The sequence below is a fragment of the Anopheles coustani genome, chromosome 3 (genome assembly GCF_943734705.1).
Source record: "Anopheles coustani chromosome 3, idAnoCousDA_361_x.2, whole genome shotgun sequence".
Classification (NCBI taxonomy): Eukaryota; Metazoa; Arthropoda; class Insecta; order Diptera; family Culicidae; genus Anopheles; species Anopheles coustani.
Genome location: NC_071288.1, coordinates 55,383,830 through 55,402,566, shown reverse-complemented (window position 1 = coordinate 55,402,566; position 18,737 = coordinate 55,383,830). Strand labels below are relative to the sequence as shown.

Below are 18,737 nucleotides of genomic sequence, written 5' to 3'. Positions count from 1 at the left end.
TAAGCGCGAAAACAAACCGGTTTCCGCGTGAGGAAAAACATAAGCCTAGAGGGTAAAATACTTCACCTGGTTTCAACGGGAAACGGGGTGGAGGCGTTCGGTTCAAATGACAAATTGGGTAAACACTAAAGGGATGGAATCTTACCAGCGAGTCGGGACTTGGTGGATATTTCTCTTTCTACTCTGTTGCGATGCAAATTGCCCGACCGTCGAGTAGCACTGGATAGTATTTGCACTTGACACCTGTCAGTCTGGACGCTTGCCGTACGTATGGCGTCAGTGCTGAGTATGTCCGGTGTTTGGTGCCCAGTACGAATCTAGCTTGTATTACTAATTAGCGAAGAGGAAGTAATGAAGTGAACACTGTTTTCTTGTTTAACTAGGTAAAACGGCCCGGTTACACGGGCCCATGTAGAGTCTATTGGGGGCTATTAATAATAATTTAAATCGCAATAAATTACGAATTTCGGAAATCTTTGCAAGGTAAGTACCATTGATCTTCTAATTGCTAGCCGGGGCGAGAGTACAGTGCTGCTACAACAGTATGAAGAACACATTTGGTCGATAGCTCGAAAAAACACGATAATTACGCGATCGAAGTGAAGGTAAAGAATACTGAATCATTCTCACTCGATCTCACTCTTTGGAGGCACAAGATCAATGATGGAGTAAATTTTATTGTAAAACAATATCAATAAAGCACTCTGAAGGCTATTTTGTCGGCCTATCAGGCGGATATCCGGCCGTTGGCCAGAAATTTGACCGTATTTCCGCGCACTTTCTCACCGGCACGTCTTTCCATGCGCATGTTGCCTCTCTGCAGTCGTTCCGGCCTTAGCGTTTGTAGGGGCAACTTCCACGGAAGAACGTTTATATTCTGACCATAGAGTCTTTGACTGTTTGTGTCGATTGGATTTCCTCAACAGTCAGACAGGGAAAAAGTTTTTAGAATTTTATACCCACCACAAGCTAAATTGACCATAAACAACACTTAAAAAATGATTGGATATTGCTCCATTTTAACATGCAGTTTAATTATGTTACAATTTTCCTCAACGCTATAAAATACGTAGCCCCGAATGGATCCGCACGATCGCACGAGATGCTTCTTACGACTAAGATAATATATTTTCAAACCAGCCACGGATTGGCGTACTGCAGCCGAACATACCGTCTTAGTATAACATTTTGGCGATCAGAAGCATTGCAATCAAATGAATCTCCGTTGGAAGCCGCGCACTTTGAGAACGACTCTTCTCATCAGCAACCTCTACCAGCGAAGGTTTGCAAAAGTCCGCCGTCTGCTTCGTGGCGCGCCATTTGTGCTCAGATCGCTTAAAGTGACTTTCAAGGAATAGTGTGACAACATCGGTGTCACGGTTGTTGAGCTGCGTTTGTCGAGAGAGCACTCTTGCCGATTCTAGTACGGGGTGAAAATAAAGTGGTCAGCGTTATTGGAGATCGATAAAGCGTTACTTGCGATCGCTTACCTGTGTAGTGTGAGGCATTAATCGATATGCAGGAATAAACGATAGCGTAGCTGTCGTAATTTATGGCAACAATTTCTACATGACCATCTGGAACGAAAGATTTTCAAAATTGCTTTTGTTTTACCTTATTTTTTCCATTTTTACCGGATTCACCACAGAAAAGCTGCTAACAATGGGTAGCGGGGTGCATTTTCATATGGTATTCTCTAGTACTTAGGTAACAGTATTTTGTAATGGTTATTTAATGTCTTTTCTTTTTTTGTATTTTTCATGTTCTCATGTTTTCATACTGATTATCAATTTATGCTTAAATAAAAATAAAACAATTTGCGCTGCTGGATTTTATCAAGGACAAAAATGATCTGCTGGACGTTATCGAGGAGAACTCCCCCTCATTTTAGTAATAACTTAGACAAATCTTTGTTATAGCATGATCAAACAACATCCAACCGCAGCTGATAAGGTTGTCCCGCTGATGGCACAATAATATTTTTACTCGAAATAGAAAACTGGTCGAAAGGAAAAATGTTGTTTAACTACGACGATGTTTACCCTTACCAATTTTCATGTAAAAGTTTGAACGTCAATTACTTTCTCTAATTTGTGCGAGCCTTTATTTTGAAAAGGTCTTTGAACAACGGCGATACGTAGAGATAGTCATTTTCTTTTTATAAGAAACATCAAATGGTTTAGAGCTGCTGATGTGTGTGTGCGAGTTTATCATAAGCTATTAATGTAAAGCCTCTGATATGTTTGCAATGGCTTCCTTGGTTCTCCTTTCGTAGCTACGTTAGAGCATTTTTTCCATTTTGCTGGCATGTTTCACATACTTACCAGGTTCACTGTTTTTGGTCGTGTTGTACCGTTCGAGGAACTTTGGCACCTTCGAGTTTTCAAACACTTCCGGTTCCGCTACGCCACTGACATAGATCGGTGAGCCTTCTTCGGTGATTTGGTATGACTGCAATATATCATAATGTCCCTTCTCTCCAGCCTTGTAGTTCATCACCACGCAATCCTCCTGCTCGGGATCGGATGGATCGTACAGCCGGCGCACCTCGTACCACGTTCCAAGATACTGCGAATGGATTGATCCTGTGTAAAATTTTACTGGCAACCAGTAGCGCCGCGAAGAGGGTGTTACCTTTGTTTCATCGAAATTGTAATTTTCCTCCATTTTAAGGCACGTTGTCGTAAAGATCACGCTATAGCTCGAACCAACGGCACACCACAAGCACAGCGCCAGAAGCGACCATTTCGGAAACGAAACCATTTTCGGTAAACTCGTTCCACTCGAGCTCTCGCTTTTGGGATACCGATGGGTTAAAAATGTTTCGACGTAAAAAGTTTCGGACGCCCCTTTTGTGATAAAATCTTTTGTATGCGGCGCTGAAATGACTCAAAAACTGTGCACTTCCAACCCGTACGATCTTCTCAAAGAGATGGTGCTCTCGCGATCTTCAACCGCTGGTTCAGATGAACGCCAAAACTGCACTGCGGGTTGCAGCTGCCGAACTGCGCGTGTGATCAAGTACAGCGCGATAGTGTGTGTGCGATGCTGATAATAGCATTATACCAAAAACGAACCGTACAAGCAAAAAGTTTTCATGCGATTCTCGGTAGCGATCGGGTAGTCAAAGGAGCAATCAAATGAAGCGACCCAGCTGGCCCAACGCAGCTAGTCAACTCCAGCCATCTCCCATCTCAAGCCCCCAACCACCAACCAAGACCGTAAGCATGACAAATCGCAACCAACAGCGCGGCGAACGCTAGAACAGCGCATCAGCAAATCACAGCCACGGTCGGAACTTAGTGATGTGCCAACTGAATCAGAGTGAGTGAGTGAACCAATTCATCGCAATAAATTAATTGATTCAATTCACAAAGATAATTACCAAGATGATTCAATTCACCAAGGCTCGTTAATGATTCGGATTAGTGAGAATGTATTGACTCGGTAAGAATGAATTGGCTCAGGGAGAGTGGATTGGCTCACGAAGAGTGACTTGTCTATTTCGCGAGCTGAAAAATTGTTCAGTTTTTCGATGGATAATAACTCAACTTTGGATCAACTGAACTGATCTGGTACCCACTGATTCCATCGAAGAAATGCGCAGTTTTATGCTCGTGATATAGTCAAAAGCTAATTCACCCTCCCTGAGCCAATTCACTCTCCCTGAGTCAATTAACTCTCAGTGAGTCAATACCTTTCACTGAGCCAATACAGTCTCACTGAACCGAATCATTAACGAGCCAAAATTAACCAACCATTAGGGAATTGAATCAATTCATTTATTGCAATGAATTGGCTCACTCACTCACTCTGACTCGCCTTGCTCATCACTAGTCGGAACCCGCATCGCGAGCCACAAAACTGCCGAAAATTAATCGTCAGCAGAATGCAGCGTCGAACCTTCGACATGCAACCCCACAAGCACCGATCGGAAATGACTTGGGACCGACTGATCCAGTAACACGGAGGTAAACAGACAACTACCGCGACCTCGTTATGAGTTGTAGAAAATTGTGGAAGTAAGCTGTTAACAAAACAAAGTGCGCCTGATGGCCAACTGGAACAGCATAACAGAACGGTTGACCAATACCTAGCTGAAGAATCGCGGACACCAAGGGATGTTTCCAAACAACGGCGACGGAAGACGAAACGGAGCGGAGGCTTAGGTGTAGCGATGACGAGGGGACCGAGAGCTGAAGGGTCAACAAGTTTGGTTAAAGTAAATAAGAACAATTAATTGTAAAACAAAGGCTCGCAATTTTGACCTGGAAATGCCAGGGTTAAGTCACATTAGTACGCGTCGAGTTTTACTTCTTTGATCGATTGGTTTTACGTTTAAGTCAGAAGAAACGTTTCATCGGGTAAGTTCTAGTGTTGTGCCCTATGAATCTTTTGGCAAGATTGATACATATGGATCTTTCATCTAAGATTAATTCACATGAATCTTTCACCTAAGATTCATTCAGATGGATTCATGAATCTCGTGGGATTCGAATCTTAAAAGGTTGATGAATCTTTCCAATCCTTCATGAATCTTTCATGAATCTTTGACGAATCACCATGATTCGTTATTTGGCGTGGATCATGCGACTGAAAAACAAGAGGATCCATCGGCCCATGTTTAGCTTATCAGCTTTTTATCAGCTGATTCATGAATCTCTAACACGCAAAGAATCATTCAGATTCTTGAATCAGGATCTGGATTTTACAACTCTAGTAAGTTCAGTTTCACACGTTACGTCTGTGCTAACGATATCGTTATCAACTGTGCACAAGGCTAGAATGCAAGAGTAAAACACAGATGCACAAAACTCACTCATTGATTTACTGTAATCGGTCTTCTGCTCTTCTCATGCTATGCTCTCTTTCTTTGTTGTATTTTATTTCTTGCTCCAATCTAGGCATTCGTTTTCCATTGGATGACGTGATGCTGATGGCGGAAATAGAAAAAAAAAAACGCTATACAAACTAGCGGTTTGTGGCAAACAAAACCCTGCGAAGTATATGCACAAACATTCAACGTTTTGATGTTTCAAGAACAGTTTATGCACAGTAAAATCTACTTTCACTGAGGTTTTGCTAATTATCGAAGTTCGCCTTGAATGTTCCATTTCAGTGAAAAGCTTATTATGAACGAAAACCCAAATTGCTTCGGGGTCCTGTAAAACTTTCCCTTTCCGCAATGCAAATCCGTCCGGCGAGCGGGCCAGATTTCATTAACTTTCAGTTTTCGTTCAAAACTTTGCATCCTCAGCGCCGATTCTCGTCTGTCTGAGTTCAGCGCAAAGCTTTCCGCAGGATATTCCGGCGTGTGCTCGAACTTGCGACTAATAAAAATTAGCCATAGTCATTAGCGAAGAATTTTTAGCTGATCCTCGTGTTCTCCCGATGGCTTTCGTCATAGTTTGAAGTTGCATCTCGACACTTGGCATTGGTGTAGAGTAAATTTCATCGAACGGGCAACTATTTTAAAGTGGAAAATATTTGGGACCAGTAGTAATAAACTCGATAAAAGTGTCATTGAATTGTGTCATAAAAAATATCTCCAAAACGATTCTAGGTTTTCCAAACACACTTCACGATCTACATCTAGAATAAATTGGATTGTCATAAGCAGGGTTGTTTTTCATATATTTTCTCGTAAATGTAAACTCTATCATTCATTTTTATAGTTGAAATGGTTATGTTGTTTTATGTTTGTAGCGTATATTGAATGTAACTAAAACGAAGCATTTTTTTATGTGTTAAAATGTGTTTTCCGTTTAACTCATTTTTTGTTTGTCCTACTACCTGGTTTGCACCTTTAAATCCCATCAGTATACTTGCATCTGTAACGACAGTGGTAAGCAAATTAAAATTTCATCACAAAGTTCCGTTACTAATCTTCCCCAAGAACCTTTGCTTGGAGATGTGCACTCACTTAGACTGGCTCTGCTCTGTAACGCGCATATCCTGCCTCACGAGGTACTTATCGACAATCTTGTCCACCACGTCGCGGACCGATGGGTTGATCGTTCGCTGCTTCGACAGCACCCAGGCAGCTTCGGCCGATTTGGTGTCAGAAATGTTCTTGCAGAAGTAGATCACCGCAAAGTTGTCATAGTCCGTCTCCATGATCCAGTAGTTGGAATTGTTTGGAGCTAAAACGATGAGAATGGTTGGGGGTATTCACGATCCGTCACGATTGATGAAGCGACCAGCGTTCCAAACTTACGTCCACCAAACGTTACGTTGAACTTTCCCTCCACCGGGAACTGATCCGGGAAGCTGACTACTGCCTTGCCGATGCTACATTTGACCGTCGTATTCGGTAGCCGTTCGCAGCAGTTCTCTACCTTGACTGAACCGTCATCTTGGGGTGTGTACGTGGCGTACCCGCAATCGCAATCCTTCTCAAAATGTTGATCGTATCGTAGAATCTCGTACCAGCGGCCATCCACGTACTGATAACCGGTTGTCATGATCATCAAAATCGTTCGAAAAGATATCAATCGTTTGACCACAAGCATCTACCTACCCGTACTAGATCGAAGTACTGAACAATCGGTCGGCTTTCCGGATCCGGACACAACTGATTGACGATCCTCTGAGCGTGGAGATCACCGGGTACGCCAACAATCACCAAACCGACTATTAGAACATCCCAAAAGGGGACTTTAGACAACATAGTTTCACTATTATTTAATTCTGGGTATTAAAGTAAATAAAACGCCACTGACTTGTCGGAGCAACGGCAGGACTCAGACTGAAGTATTACTTTCGGAAATTAAACCACCCGTTAGACGATTATAACTACTAAGTACGATTAATCGGCTCCAGGCTTTTTACTCTTTTGCTGTCATCTCCGGTTGTTTATTATAGTTATTATTTATGGGTGTAAAGATCATGCTGACTTATCTGCTGGTTACGCTATTGCTGCACTGGCCTATAAAGCGGGAGCACTGCTTCATCGCCCTACACCGGATCGATGCGTCTTGCTTACTCTAGTTGGTGTCAAACGATGAGGGGATGCCTTCTCTACAAGGGTGGTAAAACGACCGAACTCGGTGCTGGTGGTAGTGACGGCGTCGACGGGCAGCTGATCAGATAAAGCAAAAAGAGGGAATCGAAACGTTTATAGAAGATCCTCGTTGCAAATTTTCCTTCATTGAGCGTGAAGGATAGACACGTACAGTTCCTCGGTTTGATTCGTGCGGCGCATATGAGCCTCCTCGAAGTACGTTGTACGAATGTAATTGATTCGAGTCAGTACACCCGTATCGGTGATTCTCTTCTGGGAGCGCGTCAACAACCAGTACCCCTCGACCGACTGATCCGACTCGAGGTATGTCGTACAGGAGTAGACGATCGCATAGTTCACGTAGTCCGTATCCACTATCCAGTAGTTGGTAGCGTTCAAACCTGACGGGCGACAAATCGAAGTTCAAGATCACTCCTTCAAAGCGCTTTGAGATGCAGCGCCACTTACCCGGCCCAAGGCTAATGTTTAGTTTGGCGACCGTTCCGTTAGCGGAAGGCTCTTCGCTGAACAACCCGATGCCAGAGAACATTTGGAATTTCTCATCCTTTGGAAGGAAGCCGCTGGTTTTAACCTCCAGCATACCGATCGGCCGGCTGCTCCGATAAAGGATTGTGACGCATTCCAAATTGCGTTCGAAGTCCTGTTCGTATCGTTCCCGCTCGTACCACACTCCTAAGTACTGAAATTTAGTGAACAAGTGGATGTTAATTAACGATCTGCAAATTTTTCTTTACATATTTTATTTTGGCAACATTAATGTAAATGGTTTCTAATTATTGATAATAAGTTTTAAGGATATAAAAGTGCAAAGAAGGTGTCCGAAAAAAGAGCAAATGTTTTGAAAATTTAAAGGCAAATCTATTTAACATTCGTATTTTCTATTTTAGAATTTTAGGTTTATCCAGTTCATTTTCTTCTGTTTAAACTGTTTCATGTTACATATCGAAGGAACTTTCAATTCAATTCAATTCAATTTCCATTTTCATTATTAGTTTTTGAATTATTTATGGTATCGAAAGTTTGTTTGTATTACTATTATTGTTTTTGTTTTAAAATTATCTGTAGAAATATTCTACATACTTCAACCCGTAAAAACATACTTAAATAATTTCAAATATATTCGTGAAGGAATTTGACAAACGATTCAACTATGTGCTTGCAAAATGCAAAATAGAACGAGCATGGTATAAGGATTATCACATATTGGTTGACAGACACTTAATGCATTTCCTTTTTCTACTAAAAAAGTAGTTCTAATAACCTCCTCATAAAATTCGTTTAATTTAAAATACGTAATTACCCATTAATTTATGTTCAGTAATCATAAAATCTCTATTATAAACAAAAACGCTCATTCAAGCTTACAAAAGATCCATTCGCAGTGCACAGGTCATGGAAACGAACACCCTTTTATGGCGGACCTGATCAAACGGTCATCCTTACAGTCAATGACAACAATGCCTACCAAGCTGCAGACTACCTTCCGCCTTCTGGAAGTTTCTGAATAAATCATTGAACTAATGTGGAAGTTCAACTTGCTCCCGCCAACCCCGTGTGTCCAAAGATTACATTCCTCTAAACTGTCATCGACTTCGAATGTGCTTAGAGACGCGAGACTCAAGGCGGGTTATGCAAATTTGATGATCGATCCAACGGCCTTGACCAGGCCGTTAATAACGCTCACTAGAGTGTCCATTGCCAGCGCGAGCTTTTTTGTCCTCTCCTGCGTGTTGCATTTATTCGCGGTTGTGCGCATCAGCAAGCGTGGTCTTACAATACGGCGCGCACCCTTTAATCTGCAGATGAAGACGATGCCAAGCGTCCGATCTTCGGCTACAAATTGGGAAGCCACACTTATGCAATGCTTTTGACGACGACAGTCACACGCTACTTCTCGACCACAGCGGCAATCGGTCACGAAACATAATTAAAGAAACTTCATCACGGGCAAAGGCTCGGCATTCCGAAGAAGAAGAGCCCTCAACGCCCACCGGCGGGCAAAGGAAAGCATAACAAACGGTGACATCGTTAGGCGCGTTGGTCGATCCCGGAGCCTGCTTGGAGCAACCGCATTAATGGCGCTCGAAAGGGGAACTTCGTAATGTTTATGTAATATCCGCGGCAGATTCGACCCATTTCGAAAGGTTACCTGCACTGTTGACATTTTGTGGTAACCATCTTCCGTTACTGTTCATAGTGTTTTATCTTGAAGACTCTTCATGAAAATATTGATGGATTTTTAGAGTCACAAAATATTCTTACCTTTTCAACATCTAAATTTTTCACAAACGGCAAATTAGTCGATAGCACTGAGCAGTTTCCATCTTTTACAATGAATCCTTGCACCTGATGGCTACCGATCCACAACGCCACAAGGAACGCGTAGACACTTACGCTGGACATTGTAACTGTTTAAATTCGCTCGATTTTTCAAACTTCAAACACAAACTTCTTTATTACACGTGCGCACTTTTAAACTTTCGGTGGGATGAGGTAAACGCAGATGGAGATCACTGCAGGCTGTCTGCCTTCGCTTTGATCCGTTCCGGTCGAACTCCAAAAGAAAACTGAAGATGTTTTGCCAAATCCACCGGCTTAAGATAAAATTGATTACGAGGCAGCATCTTCGCTTTCTGCGCGCTTCCAATTCCGAGCATGTTAGTGGTGGACTAGCTTTCGGAATTCCGGAATCGGGTCCGGAGCATAACACTGGTATCGTCAAAACCTCCAGAGCAGCCTGGGTGTAATAGTGTGATTTGCTTAAAAAACGATTACGAAATGAAGTACAGAATTCAGTTAAATACTTTTAATTAAATTTACGAAATCTTCACCTCCTAATCCGTTAAAATATGAAACAACAACTAAGTCTGCTTAACGAAAAATTAAGAGCTGTTTGAAAACGATTAAACGTTCGTTCGTGTACATCCCTAGTTGCAGCGCAGACGACTTCGTCGATATGTTAAGTGCTTTGCATACATTTAGGAGTAACTACAAGTATATGAACTTTTTCCAGAGGCTGCCAACTTCTCCTCACTGGCAGCTAAATGGAGTGTAAATAATGTGCAAATGGAAAGGGATGGATTGTAAAATACTAAATAATGATTTTAAAAATGGGACCCGTGGTTCCTCCTCATCCCGCACCACATTAGGTTGATTACGTAGCCGAATATTAACGGTCCCCATAACGGTTCAAACAGTCGTAGGTTGAAGTTAACGTATTAAATGTATAATGCCGGGGCTTCATTGACTCTTTTACCGAGAAAACTCTTGACCTTATACGCCAAAAATGGTATCAAAACAATTAGATACCTCACAACAGGTCTTAGTGTTGTATGTTTTAATAATTAGTTTTTACTTTCAATTCCAGATGAAGCGAGATCAAATTGAGATGTAATTAATAACAATTGTAGGTTCGGAATTAAGCATATTGAATACGATTTCGACCATCTTATTTGCAAGTAACAATTTGTTTCACATTTTGTATAGTGAAATGCTTACAATTTTGCTATTTATTATTTACTCCTCCATAAGGATCTAATATCGCGAAAGTATTGCTGTAAAATGTTGCAAAAATGCTGTTTTACAAACCCGTTTTACTGACGGTTTTTACGCTTATTTTGGCATCTGAAAAAATAACCATATTATTTGTAAGCATTTCCCAGTACACGAAAGTTAGTTCATCAAAACTTACTCATCGGCGAAATGTTCCGTAATGATAAGCTCATCATCGACGATTCCATTTGCTTCCTTCAGCTGAACAATCTTTTCCCGCAGCTCCTCATCCTCCGGCAAGGTAGGCGTACGCGACAGCAGCCAGTAGTATTCTATGGATAGACGAAGGCCACATCAAACATCTCTCTACCCGGGAAGTATGGTGCACTAACGGGTCAGGAACTTACCAAGTGATCGCTCCTGACCGATGGGTTCACAGCTCCAAACAATCGAATAGTTCTCGTAGTCCGTGTCCAGCACCCAATAGTTTGATTCATCGTTCGCTACGAATGGCCAGCGGAGGTGTTAGTGTGCGAGACGGGAGAGATGTACATTGTTATCGATAGCGTCTGCCGGTACGCCAAAACTTACGTGCTCCATAGAACGATACGTTCAGCTTGGCCTCGAGCACGTCCACCTCCGGATAGCTGAGCAGGGCCCGTCCATCGACGGCATACAGCAGGCCATCGGTGAGCCGGACGGCAGAATTGAACACCCGGATCGAACCGTCCTCGTACCGGCTATACTCGGCCGTTACGCAATCGGTGTTTTGCTCGAAGCTGGCCTCGTAGTGTTCCAGATCGTACCACAGGCCGAGATACTGGCCTCGCGTGAGATGAATGTTCAATTAGAGACACTACACTTTTTCCACCCGCCCTGCCGACCTACCTGCTCGACCTGGAAGTCCTGCACGACGGTCACATCGGTACGACACGGTCGCTCGAAAATCGTCCCCTGGGCAACTCCCAGAACGACGCAAAGCAGGCACAAATAGTAGTTAAACATGGTGAATCGGAGCGGCTTTCGGTTGCACTATGTGCGTTCAACCCCATCGGGAAGCCTTTTTATATCATCATTTGCATAGATAAGAGTCCACCCGTGTCTAATTGACGGGAGCCCCAAGTGGCGGGTAAGGTGTGATAACGGAAATCTTCGACTTCGATACATCTCCCGGGCAGCATCTCCCGTGTATCATTTTCGCTTCCAAACCATCATCATTGGAATCGTTGGGGTGTTCAACATCGGTTCTTCCCTTCCTCGGTGCGATGACTAAATGTGCGTACCTTGACGAACCCCTACACCCGCCTGTTCCGATTTGTTCTCGAACAACCGTTTTGCGCGAGTCACCGCGTACGAAAACAAACCGTGGAGCCGAAAATTGAAATATCATTCAACCGGAAGCCATCAAATCGTGGCAGCACTGGGCATGCACGAGTGAACGTTACATAAACCCAGACCACCCCGTCGGGGCTTCTTGCGTCAAAGATAACCCCTCACCAAGCTGGCCCCCACTGCGTATACCTTACACCTTATCTCTTCGGGGAACTGCGGGGGACGGTTTCCTGTGAAAGGTGGCACGGCAGGTGATTTCGGAAACAATTTTATGCACGACTGGCATCGAAAGGAAATTCATCTACCGGTACCCGGGTTTCCAGTCGCGGGCAGATTTTAAGACAACAAAGCCCAAATTTGCGGCGGATGGCGTGATAGGCCAATTTGGCGAGCAGGGAGTGCCTGGTAAATATGGGAGCCCCAAAAGAACCTTCTCCATTCTGCGATAAGGGTGGAGGAGAGGAAACAACACACATTTTAATCATGCCATGTTGTGCTGATACACACAGGTATCGTTCCTATCTCGACCAGTGCGAGTGTGATTCCGATGTATTATCAGGACAGATACTGGCACCTGCCTCGGTTGGTATAAAATCAATACCCAGTCCCGATTGGAACCAGCAGTTAGCTTGACGGAAGAAGAAGCAAAGGGTGCACACTAGAACCATGAGAAACGTTACGTTCCTACTGGCCCTGGCGCTGGTCGTCGGGTTGGCGTCGGCGGGTGCCGTCTTCGAACGGGCCTGCCCGACGGACGTCGAGGCCAAGCAGTACTTCTCCGTGGACGCCTACCTTGGCAAGTGGTACGAAATGCAGCGCTACGAGAGTGAGTTCGAGCTGAACTATGACTGCGTGCAGGTGCGCTACGAGCTCAACGATGACCAGTCCGTGTCCGTCTCGAACTCGGCCTACAATCTGTTCAACAGCTCGACCATCAACGCGCTCGGCCGGGCGGTGCTGTCCTTCCCGGATGAGGAAGTCATCCAGGGCAAGCTGAATGTGTCCTTCTTCGGTGCACGTAAGTCAAGCATAATTTCCTCCCACTCGCTTCCAAGATCGAGCACCTTTTGATCACACGATTTGCCTGTTGCTACATTGTACAGCGAACGATCGCTCGAACTACTGGGTACTGGATACGGACTATCAGACGTACTCCGTCGTTTGGTCCTGCGAGGAGCTCGAAGAGAATCTCTCCGAGGAAAGCTTCTGGGTGCTCTCGAGGACGCCCACGATGACCACCGACCGGGACGCTCTGTTCCGCATCCATAACATTATGCGGCGGTACATTGACAGGAGTCAGCTGCGATTCACCCGACAATTGGATGAACAGTATGTAGCAAGTTGGAAAAGTGTTCCTTGCAAGTGATGGCAGCATTAACCGTTTCCTTTTCTTTTCTTTAGGTGCCCTGTGTTTTAGCTCCACTATTAACAGTAAAGCGATCTCTTCCAGTCATTACGGGAAAAAAATGGAATATAAAGTAATCAAGTACAAATAAAACCATTCGAAAATTGTTTTTAAATCTGCGATGAAGAAAGAATGAGTTGAAAAAGTAATCATTTGTATTAAATACTGCCCATTGTGTAATGATGCAATACATAATAAACACTCAATTTACAACATAACATAAAATTAAAAAACATGTATAAATATGTAAATGACCAATTTCTAAATAATTTTAAACAAAAACCCTCAACCCCTGGGCAATGATCAATTTTGATACTTTCATGGTGAATACGCCTGGCTGTGTTTCAATACAATATTATTTATTCCCCCGATTCTAATCGATACAATTTTTCATTTTTTTAAAGCAAGATTTTGGAGTGTAAACAAAAAGTTTAATTGATTGTTGTAGGATTCAAAAATAAATCACAGCATTGTTACTTCCAACAATGCGTGTGACATAATGGAGGAACAGAATAACACAGAATAACAAAAATGTCCCAAACAAAGCTTGGCTCAGATGGCACATGTAACTGCTTTTAAGATATGAAATGTGTGTTCTTGGCTATGTGTATTGAGAATATTTAGTCAAAAGAAACGAATTACAGAATAACTGGTACATGGTACTACAACATTGCTCGTGGTTGATGGCACAGATTTAAGTTAAATGCCATTTTATACACAATCCAAAAGCATAAAAATAGAATCATACAATTCTTTTCATGATTGAAATGTTTATTAGCTCATCTCAGAGCTCGACAGATTCGTTTCCAGGTAATTAAAGGGATAAAATGTATGTTTCAACGTTCACTTAAACCGTCAGAAAAGGGATTTATTGTTGATGCACATATTTTCGGCACCTCGTTTGGTAGAATAATGTGGCTTGCTCTCCTTAGGGTGAAATGCAACCTTGTCTTTTGAATACAATCTTCTCCTTGATCACTTCAACTCCTTCGTTTTAATACGATCGAGGGCATCTAGAATAAGTAAAAAACAAATTAAACAAATTATAAGCCAGCCAATGTCTATAACAAGACCACAAATTCCTTCTAAATACGTACCGTTCATCCGACTGGTTTGGTACCTCGAACTTGGACGCATCGCCGTACTTCTTGACCAACTCATCCACTCGCTTGACCACAGTCTCGTCGGTCGGGAAGGTGGGTGTGCGTGAAAAAATCCAGAATCCCACTACCGAAGGGTGAATACATTAATAACGACACGACGATACGACGATTATGTGGGACTGTAGAACAATACTTACGGACATTCTTGGAGGAATCTTTGAAGAAAGGCTCACAGGAGAAGACAACCCCGTAGGAAGTGTAGTCCGTGTCTAGCACCCAGTAGTTGCTACGATCGGGCGCTACATCGAGTATGGGAAATATTTACTATCGGCTGACTGTTACTGGAGATAGATATGTTTAGTGCAACTTACTCGCTCCAAAGAAGGCAACACTCAACTTGCCCGGCTGTTGCGTATCGTCCGGGAAGGAAAGCACGGCGGTTCCATCAGCAACAACCCGCGTGTTGTTGGCTAAGCTAAACGCACCGTTCTTCACGGAGATGGTATTCTTCCCGGTCGGCTGGTACTCGGCCACAACGCAGTCAAGGTCCTTCTCGTAGAACTGCTCGTAGCGTTTGATCTCGTACCAACGGCCAGCAAAGTCTGCCAGCGAAAAGCCCTGCTTTACTTGCACGTCCTGTGGACAGGCCTCGTCCGAGAGCAGCCCCGAAACGGAAACTAACAAACTACCGGCCAGCATGAACACTGTTAACCCACGCGCCATCATTCTGCAGCACAAGAGTCACTTCAACAACGTACCGAACCTGAAAGAACCTTTCCGGATGACTTCACGAACCCAACTGACACCGAACCTTGATCGACAGCTCGCCTCAACTGGCGGAACTGATCGGCCTACGGATTACCGGGTTCCGGAATACAAACACACTTACAGAATCAACGAGTCAGTGACCGACAGGAGGATGGTTATTGCAGTGTTCGGTAGCGTGTTCTCAACTCACGAAACGACTAGAACAAACACTTTAGGTAATTATGCGAACATCAAACCACCGAATCTCCACCACCACCAAGTCGCTGGATGTGTTATTCGTCGTCTGCTACAATGTTTGCCTTTGAGACGGACGATGCTGTTATCGCGTCGTTCTTTGCAGGATGTCTAATTTTACGAATCGTTGTGATTACTTGATCGTCTGGCCAAAGGTGCAACATGGCTTCTCACTCTCCCGCCTTCGCTCATACGTTTGTTTTCATTGCGATAACCCAAAGGTGGCGTTCATGTGTTCCTCGATCGGGAAAGTGCCAGATTCAGCCTTTGAGCGGATCCACCTCCAGAAATCATCTGTTGCTACGATCGGACGGTAGGTGTTAATTGCTTTACAGGGATGTATGGAATAATCGTGAATATATTCCAACAGTAGAAAAAATATTATCAAATATGCGACCTTTGCGAAGCTCAGTCTATTGATGAACTTATGTTCCAAAGGTGGTCAATTTCTTTTAAATACTTCATAATTTTTTTACAAAATCTGAAACTTCAAAAGCATAAACTAAGATAGAGACTCAGTTATGTGTAATAGCTGTTTTTGTCAATAAGCAAAATTAGTCATGTTAAATTAGTCGTGCTAAAGTTAAATTTTACGGAAAAAATGTGGATAACCTCTAATTTCATGTCTGTATGTTTGTGTTTGCAGTACACAAAAACTCAATTAGGATATAATTTAGGAAGCCCCCTAACGGTCAGGCATAATCCAAGACGGTAATTACACCAAAAAGAATATACTTGGTTTGAATACACCACCAAATCTATTAACCCAAACTGATCTTGCTAAAGAGACGTTCCGGGTCTTTTCAATGATGCGGTTTGTTTAATGTGTTTAGTTTATGTTGCTACATCTGATGGAAACTAACTCCCTATTCAACATTTGATTCTCACACGCTGTGTGTTACGCAACGTTTTTATATTATTTATAAAATATTCGCTCGTTTAAAAGGAACCATCTTTTTTGTTTGGTTCGAGTTTCTTGGTTTTTCATATTTTTGGGTTTTTATTTAACACTGGAATTTTACCCGTATGCTTCTTAGCTGCGGTCAAAATGACTGCTCTTTTTAACACGTTACAAAACATTACTTTTGAAGATTCGTTAATCGCTACCTTTTCGTATATTTGTTGACTATCGAAAAGACCGCAAGGTCCAATTAGTGATCAACTTGGAGATATTAACATCGAAAATTGCGTTACGGTCAAATTTACTGCTGTTTGGATTCTAGTGTTAACAAACGTTTGTCACTAAGAGTGCCCTTTTTCGGATTACTAAATATTTCAACTCTAATCGTTGTTCAATGTACATAAAATGAAGTTAGGATAATTTTATTGACCTTTATATATAAAATTAAGATTCTTATTTATGGCACCATAGGATCCCACTACGATACGTAGAGGTCATTTATTGACATGGAGGGAAAGAGGTCACCTCAGGATCAACCGAGCAGCAGCTGTGGGTAAGAGAAAAATCCACATGAACATGTGTTTCCCACATATAACACGGTGGATAGATGCTTGAGTTACTTACAACTGAGGATCCTGAATAGTCGTTCGGAGATCATCCTCATCTAGATACAGGTTGACGTACTCTTGCACCTGTTGCAACGCGGCCGGGCTCAGCTGGGGTGTACGGGAGAGAATCCAGGCACTTTCGGCACGCAGCGTATCGCCGACTCCGAAGCAACCCCAGACGACGGCAAAGCTGTCGTAGTCCGTACCAAGTACCCAGTAGTTGGCCGAAATGTCAATGTCGGGATCTGGGGCAACGAAAGCAACTCCAATACGTTAGACCACCGTGCGATGGAAGGAGCTCGGTGTAGACTTACTTGTTCCGAAGGTGACGTTCAGCTTGGCCTCCAGCGGGGACTCATCCGGGAAGGCAATGACAGCGTTGCCAATGTCGGACGAGCGAGCCTGAGCCGGTGGGACCACCATGGAGTTGAACACGCGCACACTTCCGTCGGCGTTCAGTGAGTACTCGGCGGTAACGCACTCGCCACCAAGCTGGAACACCTGCTCGTAGCGACGGATCTCGTACCAGAGCCCCAGGTACCGGGGAACGTCGAAGTTTACGTGCACCGGATGGTTTGGGCAGGCACCGATGCCGATCTGCTGGGCACTGGCCAGCTGAACCAGGCCTAGGACAAACGCTGCAGCGATCAGTTGAACGGACTTCATATTTTGGCAGTGGAAACTGTTTACTGATTGGAGCTCAAGGGACTGTTTATACCCAAACAAATTCGGCCGGACTCTTTTATACAACTCTTTTGGTCGGACTTCTCTTATCAAGAAAACCAGAACGATACTAGATCGAAGATAAACGCGTTGGGTGAACAACAGTATTTACTACTTCACTATCGTGGTATCAGCAAATCAACTGCAGATATCGATAAGCACTATCGGGCACCGTCCTTTCTTTGCTAGGGAGATTTTTGGGAACGATTTTCGATAGCCATGTTATGTCACCCTTCCAGTGCATTCGGCGTGGGAACGACAAGGACATGTCCACCTAGGGTCTATAATCTGAGCAGAACGCTATCAGCTGTAAATCAGATTTTCCGGTACCGATCAGGTTGCTCTTTAAGTTGTGTGCGAGATCGGACCTTCTGGAAAGAAAGTGTGTTATTGTGCTATCGCAGACAGCGCGTGTTCGGACGATAAGAAATGGCACATATTAGGTAGCTCAAGGATGGCGGCACAAAGGGAAAGGGAATGGTTATTTGCCATTTATTTGGGCAATTTAGGCACATGTTCAGGCATACCCTTTGGAACGGTGAAGTGTTTTTATAGACTCAGGCAAGCAATAAATAGAGGTATGGTTTGCGGCGTTTTTATTATACAATTTCATAATAAAACACACAAGCAATCAATAGAATGTTTAGTATAGAACTAGTTTTAAATTTATGTACCAAATTTAATTTCTTTTGAAACAGGTTATCTTTAGAGAAGGTATGGAGAAATGTATAAAAAACATTAAATTATTTACATTTAAAAGCATTAGCATTTAATTAAAAGCATTAAAGTATTTTATTATGCTTTAGCATCAAAGTAAAGTTTCCGAGAATTTTTAACTTTTGTCAATATCTCCTTTTGTTTTGTTCAATTTATTTATTATTGGTTGTGTGTTTTAACTCCAGCAAACGACGTAACCCCGGCATCCTTCCGGTTCGGTCTATTTCGCAACGGTTGATAATATTAACAATTCCGTAGTATTTCCTATTGATAACCCACGCGTATCAATGGACACAATCGAATTTACCTGGCGCGTGTAAAAAGGAAATTGATAAACACACGTTGTCGATAACGGCCAGAGTTTTCGTGTACCTGCAAAATCAGTTTTTCAGCTACAAAAAATAAATAAAACCGGAAAATTAATGTTTGC

The 18,737-nt window shown here is 43.1% G+C and overlaps 6 protein-coding genes across 6 annotated transcripts; 1 reads left to right on the top strand and 5 right to left on the bottom strand.

Annotated features, from left to right (window-relative positions):
• Positions 1 to 997: 997 nt before the first annotated feature.
• On the bottom strand, positions 998 to 2,998 carry LOC131272035 (apolipoprotein D-like). The gene is made up of 4 exons (XM_058273646.1): positions 2,635 to 2,998; positions 2,325 to 2,568; positions 1,491 to 1,577; positions 998 to 1,420 (listed from the first exon to the last, which is right to left on the bottom strand). The coding sequence occupies exons 1-4, from the start codon at positions 2,761 to 2,763 to the stop codon at positions 1,176 to 1,178; spliced, it is 705 nt and encodes a 234-aa protein (XP_058129629.1). The 5' UTR covers positions 2,764 to 2,998; the 3' UTR covers positions 998 to 1,175.
• Positions 2,999 to 5,806: 2,808 nt separating this feature from the next.
• Positions 5,807 to 6,464, bottom strand: LOC131263128 (lazarillo protein-like). The gene is made up of 3 exons (XM_058265287.1): positions 6,218 to 6,464; positions 5,924 to 6,143; positions 5,807 to 5,831 (listed from the first exon to the last, which is right to left on the bottom strand). The coding sequence occupies exons 1-3, from the start codon at positions 6,462 to 6,464 to the stop codon at positions 5,807 to 5,809; spliced, it is 492 nt and encodes a 163-aa protein (XP_058121270.1).
• A 556-nt stretch (positions 6,465 to 7,020) lies between these two features.
• LOC131263117 (uncharacterized) lies at positions 7,021 to 11,521 on the bottom strand. The gene is made up of 8 exons (XM_058265276.1): positions 11,405 to 11,521; positions 11,108 to 11,336; positions 10,924 to 11,019; positions 10,716 to 10,848; positions 9,287 to 9,377; positions 7,472 to 7,703; positions 7,176 to 7,404; positions 7,021 to 7,081 (listed from the first exon to the last, which is right to left on the bottom strand). The coding sequence occupies exons 1-8, from the start codon at positions 11,519 to 11,521 to the stop codon at positions 7,021 to 7,023; spliced, it is 1,188 nt and encodes a 395-aa protein (XP_058121259.1).
• Positions 11,522 to 12,514: 993 nt separating this feature from the next.
• Positions 12,515 to 13,214, top strand: LOC131263108 (apolipoprotein D-like). The gene is made up of 2 exons (XM_058265265.1): positions 12,515 to 12,866; positions 12,952 to 13,214. Exons 1-2 carry the CDS (start codon positions 12,515 to 12,517, stop codon positions 13,212 to 13,214), a joined length of 615 nt encoding a protein of 204 aa, XP_058121248.1.
• An 850-nt stretch (positions 13,215 to 14,064) lies between these two features.
• Positions 14,065 to 15,079, bottom strand: LOC131263099 (apolipoprotein D-like). Its single transcript, XM_058265253.1, has 4 exons — positions 14,728 to 15,079; positions 14,554 to 14,655; positions 14,351 to 14,480; positions 14,065 to 14,266 (listed from the first exon to the last, which is right to left on the bottom strand). Exons 1-4 carry the CDS (start codon positions 15,077 to 15,079, stop codon positions 14,248 to 14,250), a joined length of 603 nt encoding a protein of 200 aa, XP_058121236.1. The 3' UTR covers positions 14,065 to 14,247.
• Positions 15,080 to 16,757: 1,678 nt separating this feature from the next.
• LOC131272683 (apolipoprotein D-like) lies at positions 16,758 to 17,533 on the bottom strand. The gene is made up of 3 exons (XM_058274509.1): positions 17,182 to 17,533; positions 16,884 to 17,130; positions 16,758 to 16,806 (listed from the first exon to the last, which is right to left on the bottom strand). The coding sequence occupies exons 1-3, from the start codon at positions 17,531 to 17,533 to the stop codon at positions 16,758 to 16,760; spliced, it is 648 nt and encodes a 215-aa protein (XP_058130492.1).
• Between the last annotated feature and the right edge of the window lie 1,204 nt (positions 17,534 to 18,737).

What these genes read in the sequence shown, in the direction of transcription:
- LOC131272035 (XM_058273646.1), bottom strand. Translation starts at nt 2,763, where the DNA reads ATGGTTTCGTTTCCGAAATGGTCGCTTCTGGCGCTGTGCTTGTGGTGT. An exon ending in GACCAAAAACAGTGAACCTG is followed by an intron (nt 1,578 to 2,324) that starts GTAAGTATGTGA and finishes CTTTCGTTCCAG; the next exon opens with ATGGTCATGTAGAAATTGTT. An exon ending in TAATGCCTCACACTACACAG is followed by an intron (nt 1,421 to 1,490) that starts GTAAGCGATCGC and finishes ACCCCGTACTAG; the next exon opens with AATCGGCAAGAGTGCTCTCT.
- LOC131263128 (XM_058265287.1), bottom strand. Translation starts at nt 6,464, where the DNA reads ATGACAACCGGTTATCAGTACGTGGATGGCCGCTGGTACGAGATTCTA. An exon ending in CAACGTAACGTTTGGTGGAC is followed by an intron (nt 6,144 to 6,217) that starts GTAAGTTTGGAA and finishes TCATCGTTTTAG; the next exon opens with CTCCAAACAATTCCAACTAC. An exon ending in ACAGAGCAGAGCCAGTCTAA is followed by an intron (nt 5,832 to 5,923) that starts GTGAGTGCACAT and finishes CTGTCGTTACAG; the next exon opens with ATGCAAGTATACTGATGGGA.
- LOC131263117 (XM_058265276.1), bottom strand. Translation starts at nt 11,521, where the DNA reads ATGTTTAACTACTATTTGTGCCTGCTTTGCGTCGTTCTGGGAGTTGCC. An exon ending in AGGACTTCCAGGTCGAGCAG is followed by an intron (nt 11,337 to 11,404) that starts GTAGGTCGGCAG and finishes ACGCGAGGCCAG; the next exon opens with TATCTCGGCCTGTGGTACGA. An exon ending in CGGTCAGGAGCGATCACTTG is followed by an intron (nt 10,849 to 10,923) that starts GTAAGTTCCTGA and finishes GTCTATCCATAG; the next exon opens with AATACTACTGGCTGCTGTCG.
- LOC131263108 (XM_058265265.1), top strand. Translation starts at nt 12,515, where the DNA reads ATGAGAAACGTTACGTTCCTACTGGCCCTGGCGCTGGTCGTCGGGTTG. An exon ending in TGTGTCCTTCTTCGGTGCAC is followed by an intron (nt 12,867 to 12,951) that starts GTAAGTCAAGCA and finishes TACATTGTACAG; the next exon opens with CGAACGATCGCTCGAACTAC.
- LOC131263099 (XM_058265253.1), bottom strand. Translation starts at nt 15,079, where the DNA reads ATGGCGCGTGGGTTAACAGTGTTCATGCTGGCCGGTAGTTTGTTAGTT. An exon ending in TGTTGCCTTCTTTGGAGCGA is followed by an intron (nt 14,656 to 14,727) that starts GTAAGTTGCACT and finishes TACTCGATGTAG; the next exon opens with CGCCCGATCGTAGCAACTAC. An exon ending in AGATTCCTCCAAGAATGTCC is followed by an intron (nt 14,481 to 14,553) that starts GTAAGTATTGTT and finishes ACCCTTCGGTAG; the next exon opens with TGGGATTCTGGATTTTTTCA.
- LOC131272683 (XM_058274509.1), bottom strand. Translation starts at nt 17,533, where the DNA reads ATGAAGTCCGTTCAACTGATCGCTGCAGCGTTTGTCCTAGGCCTGGTT. An exon ending in GAACGTCACCTTCGGAACAA is followed by an intron (nt 17,131 to 17,181) that starts GTAAGTCTACAC and finishes AACGTATTGGAG; the next exon opens with TTGCTTTCGTTGCCCCAGAT. An exon ending in ACTATTCAGGATCCTCAGTT is followed by an intron (nt 16,807 to 16,883) that starts GTAAGTAACTCA and finishes TCTTACCCACAG; the next exon opens with CTGCTGCTCGGTTGATCCTG.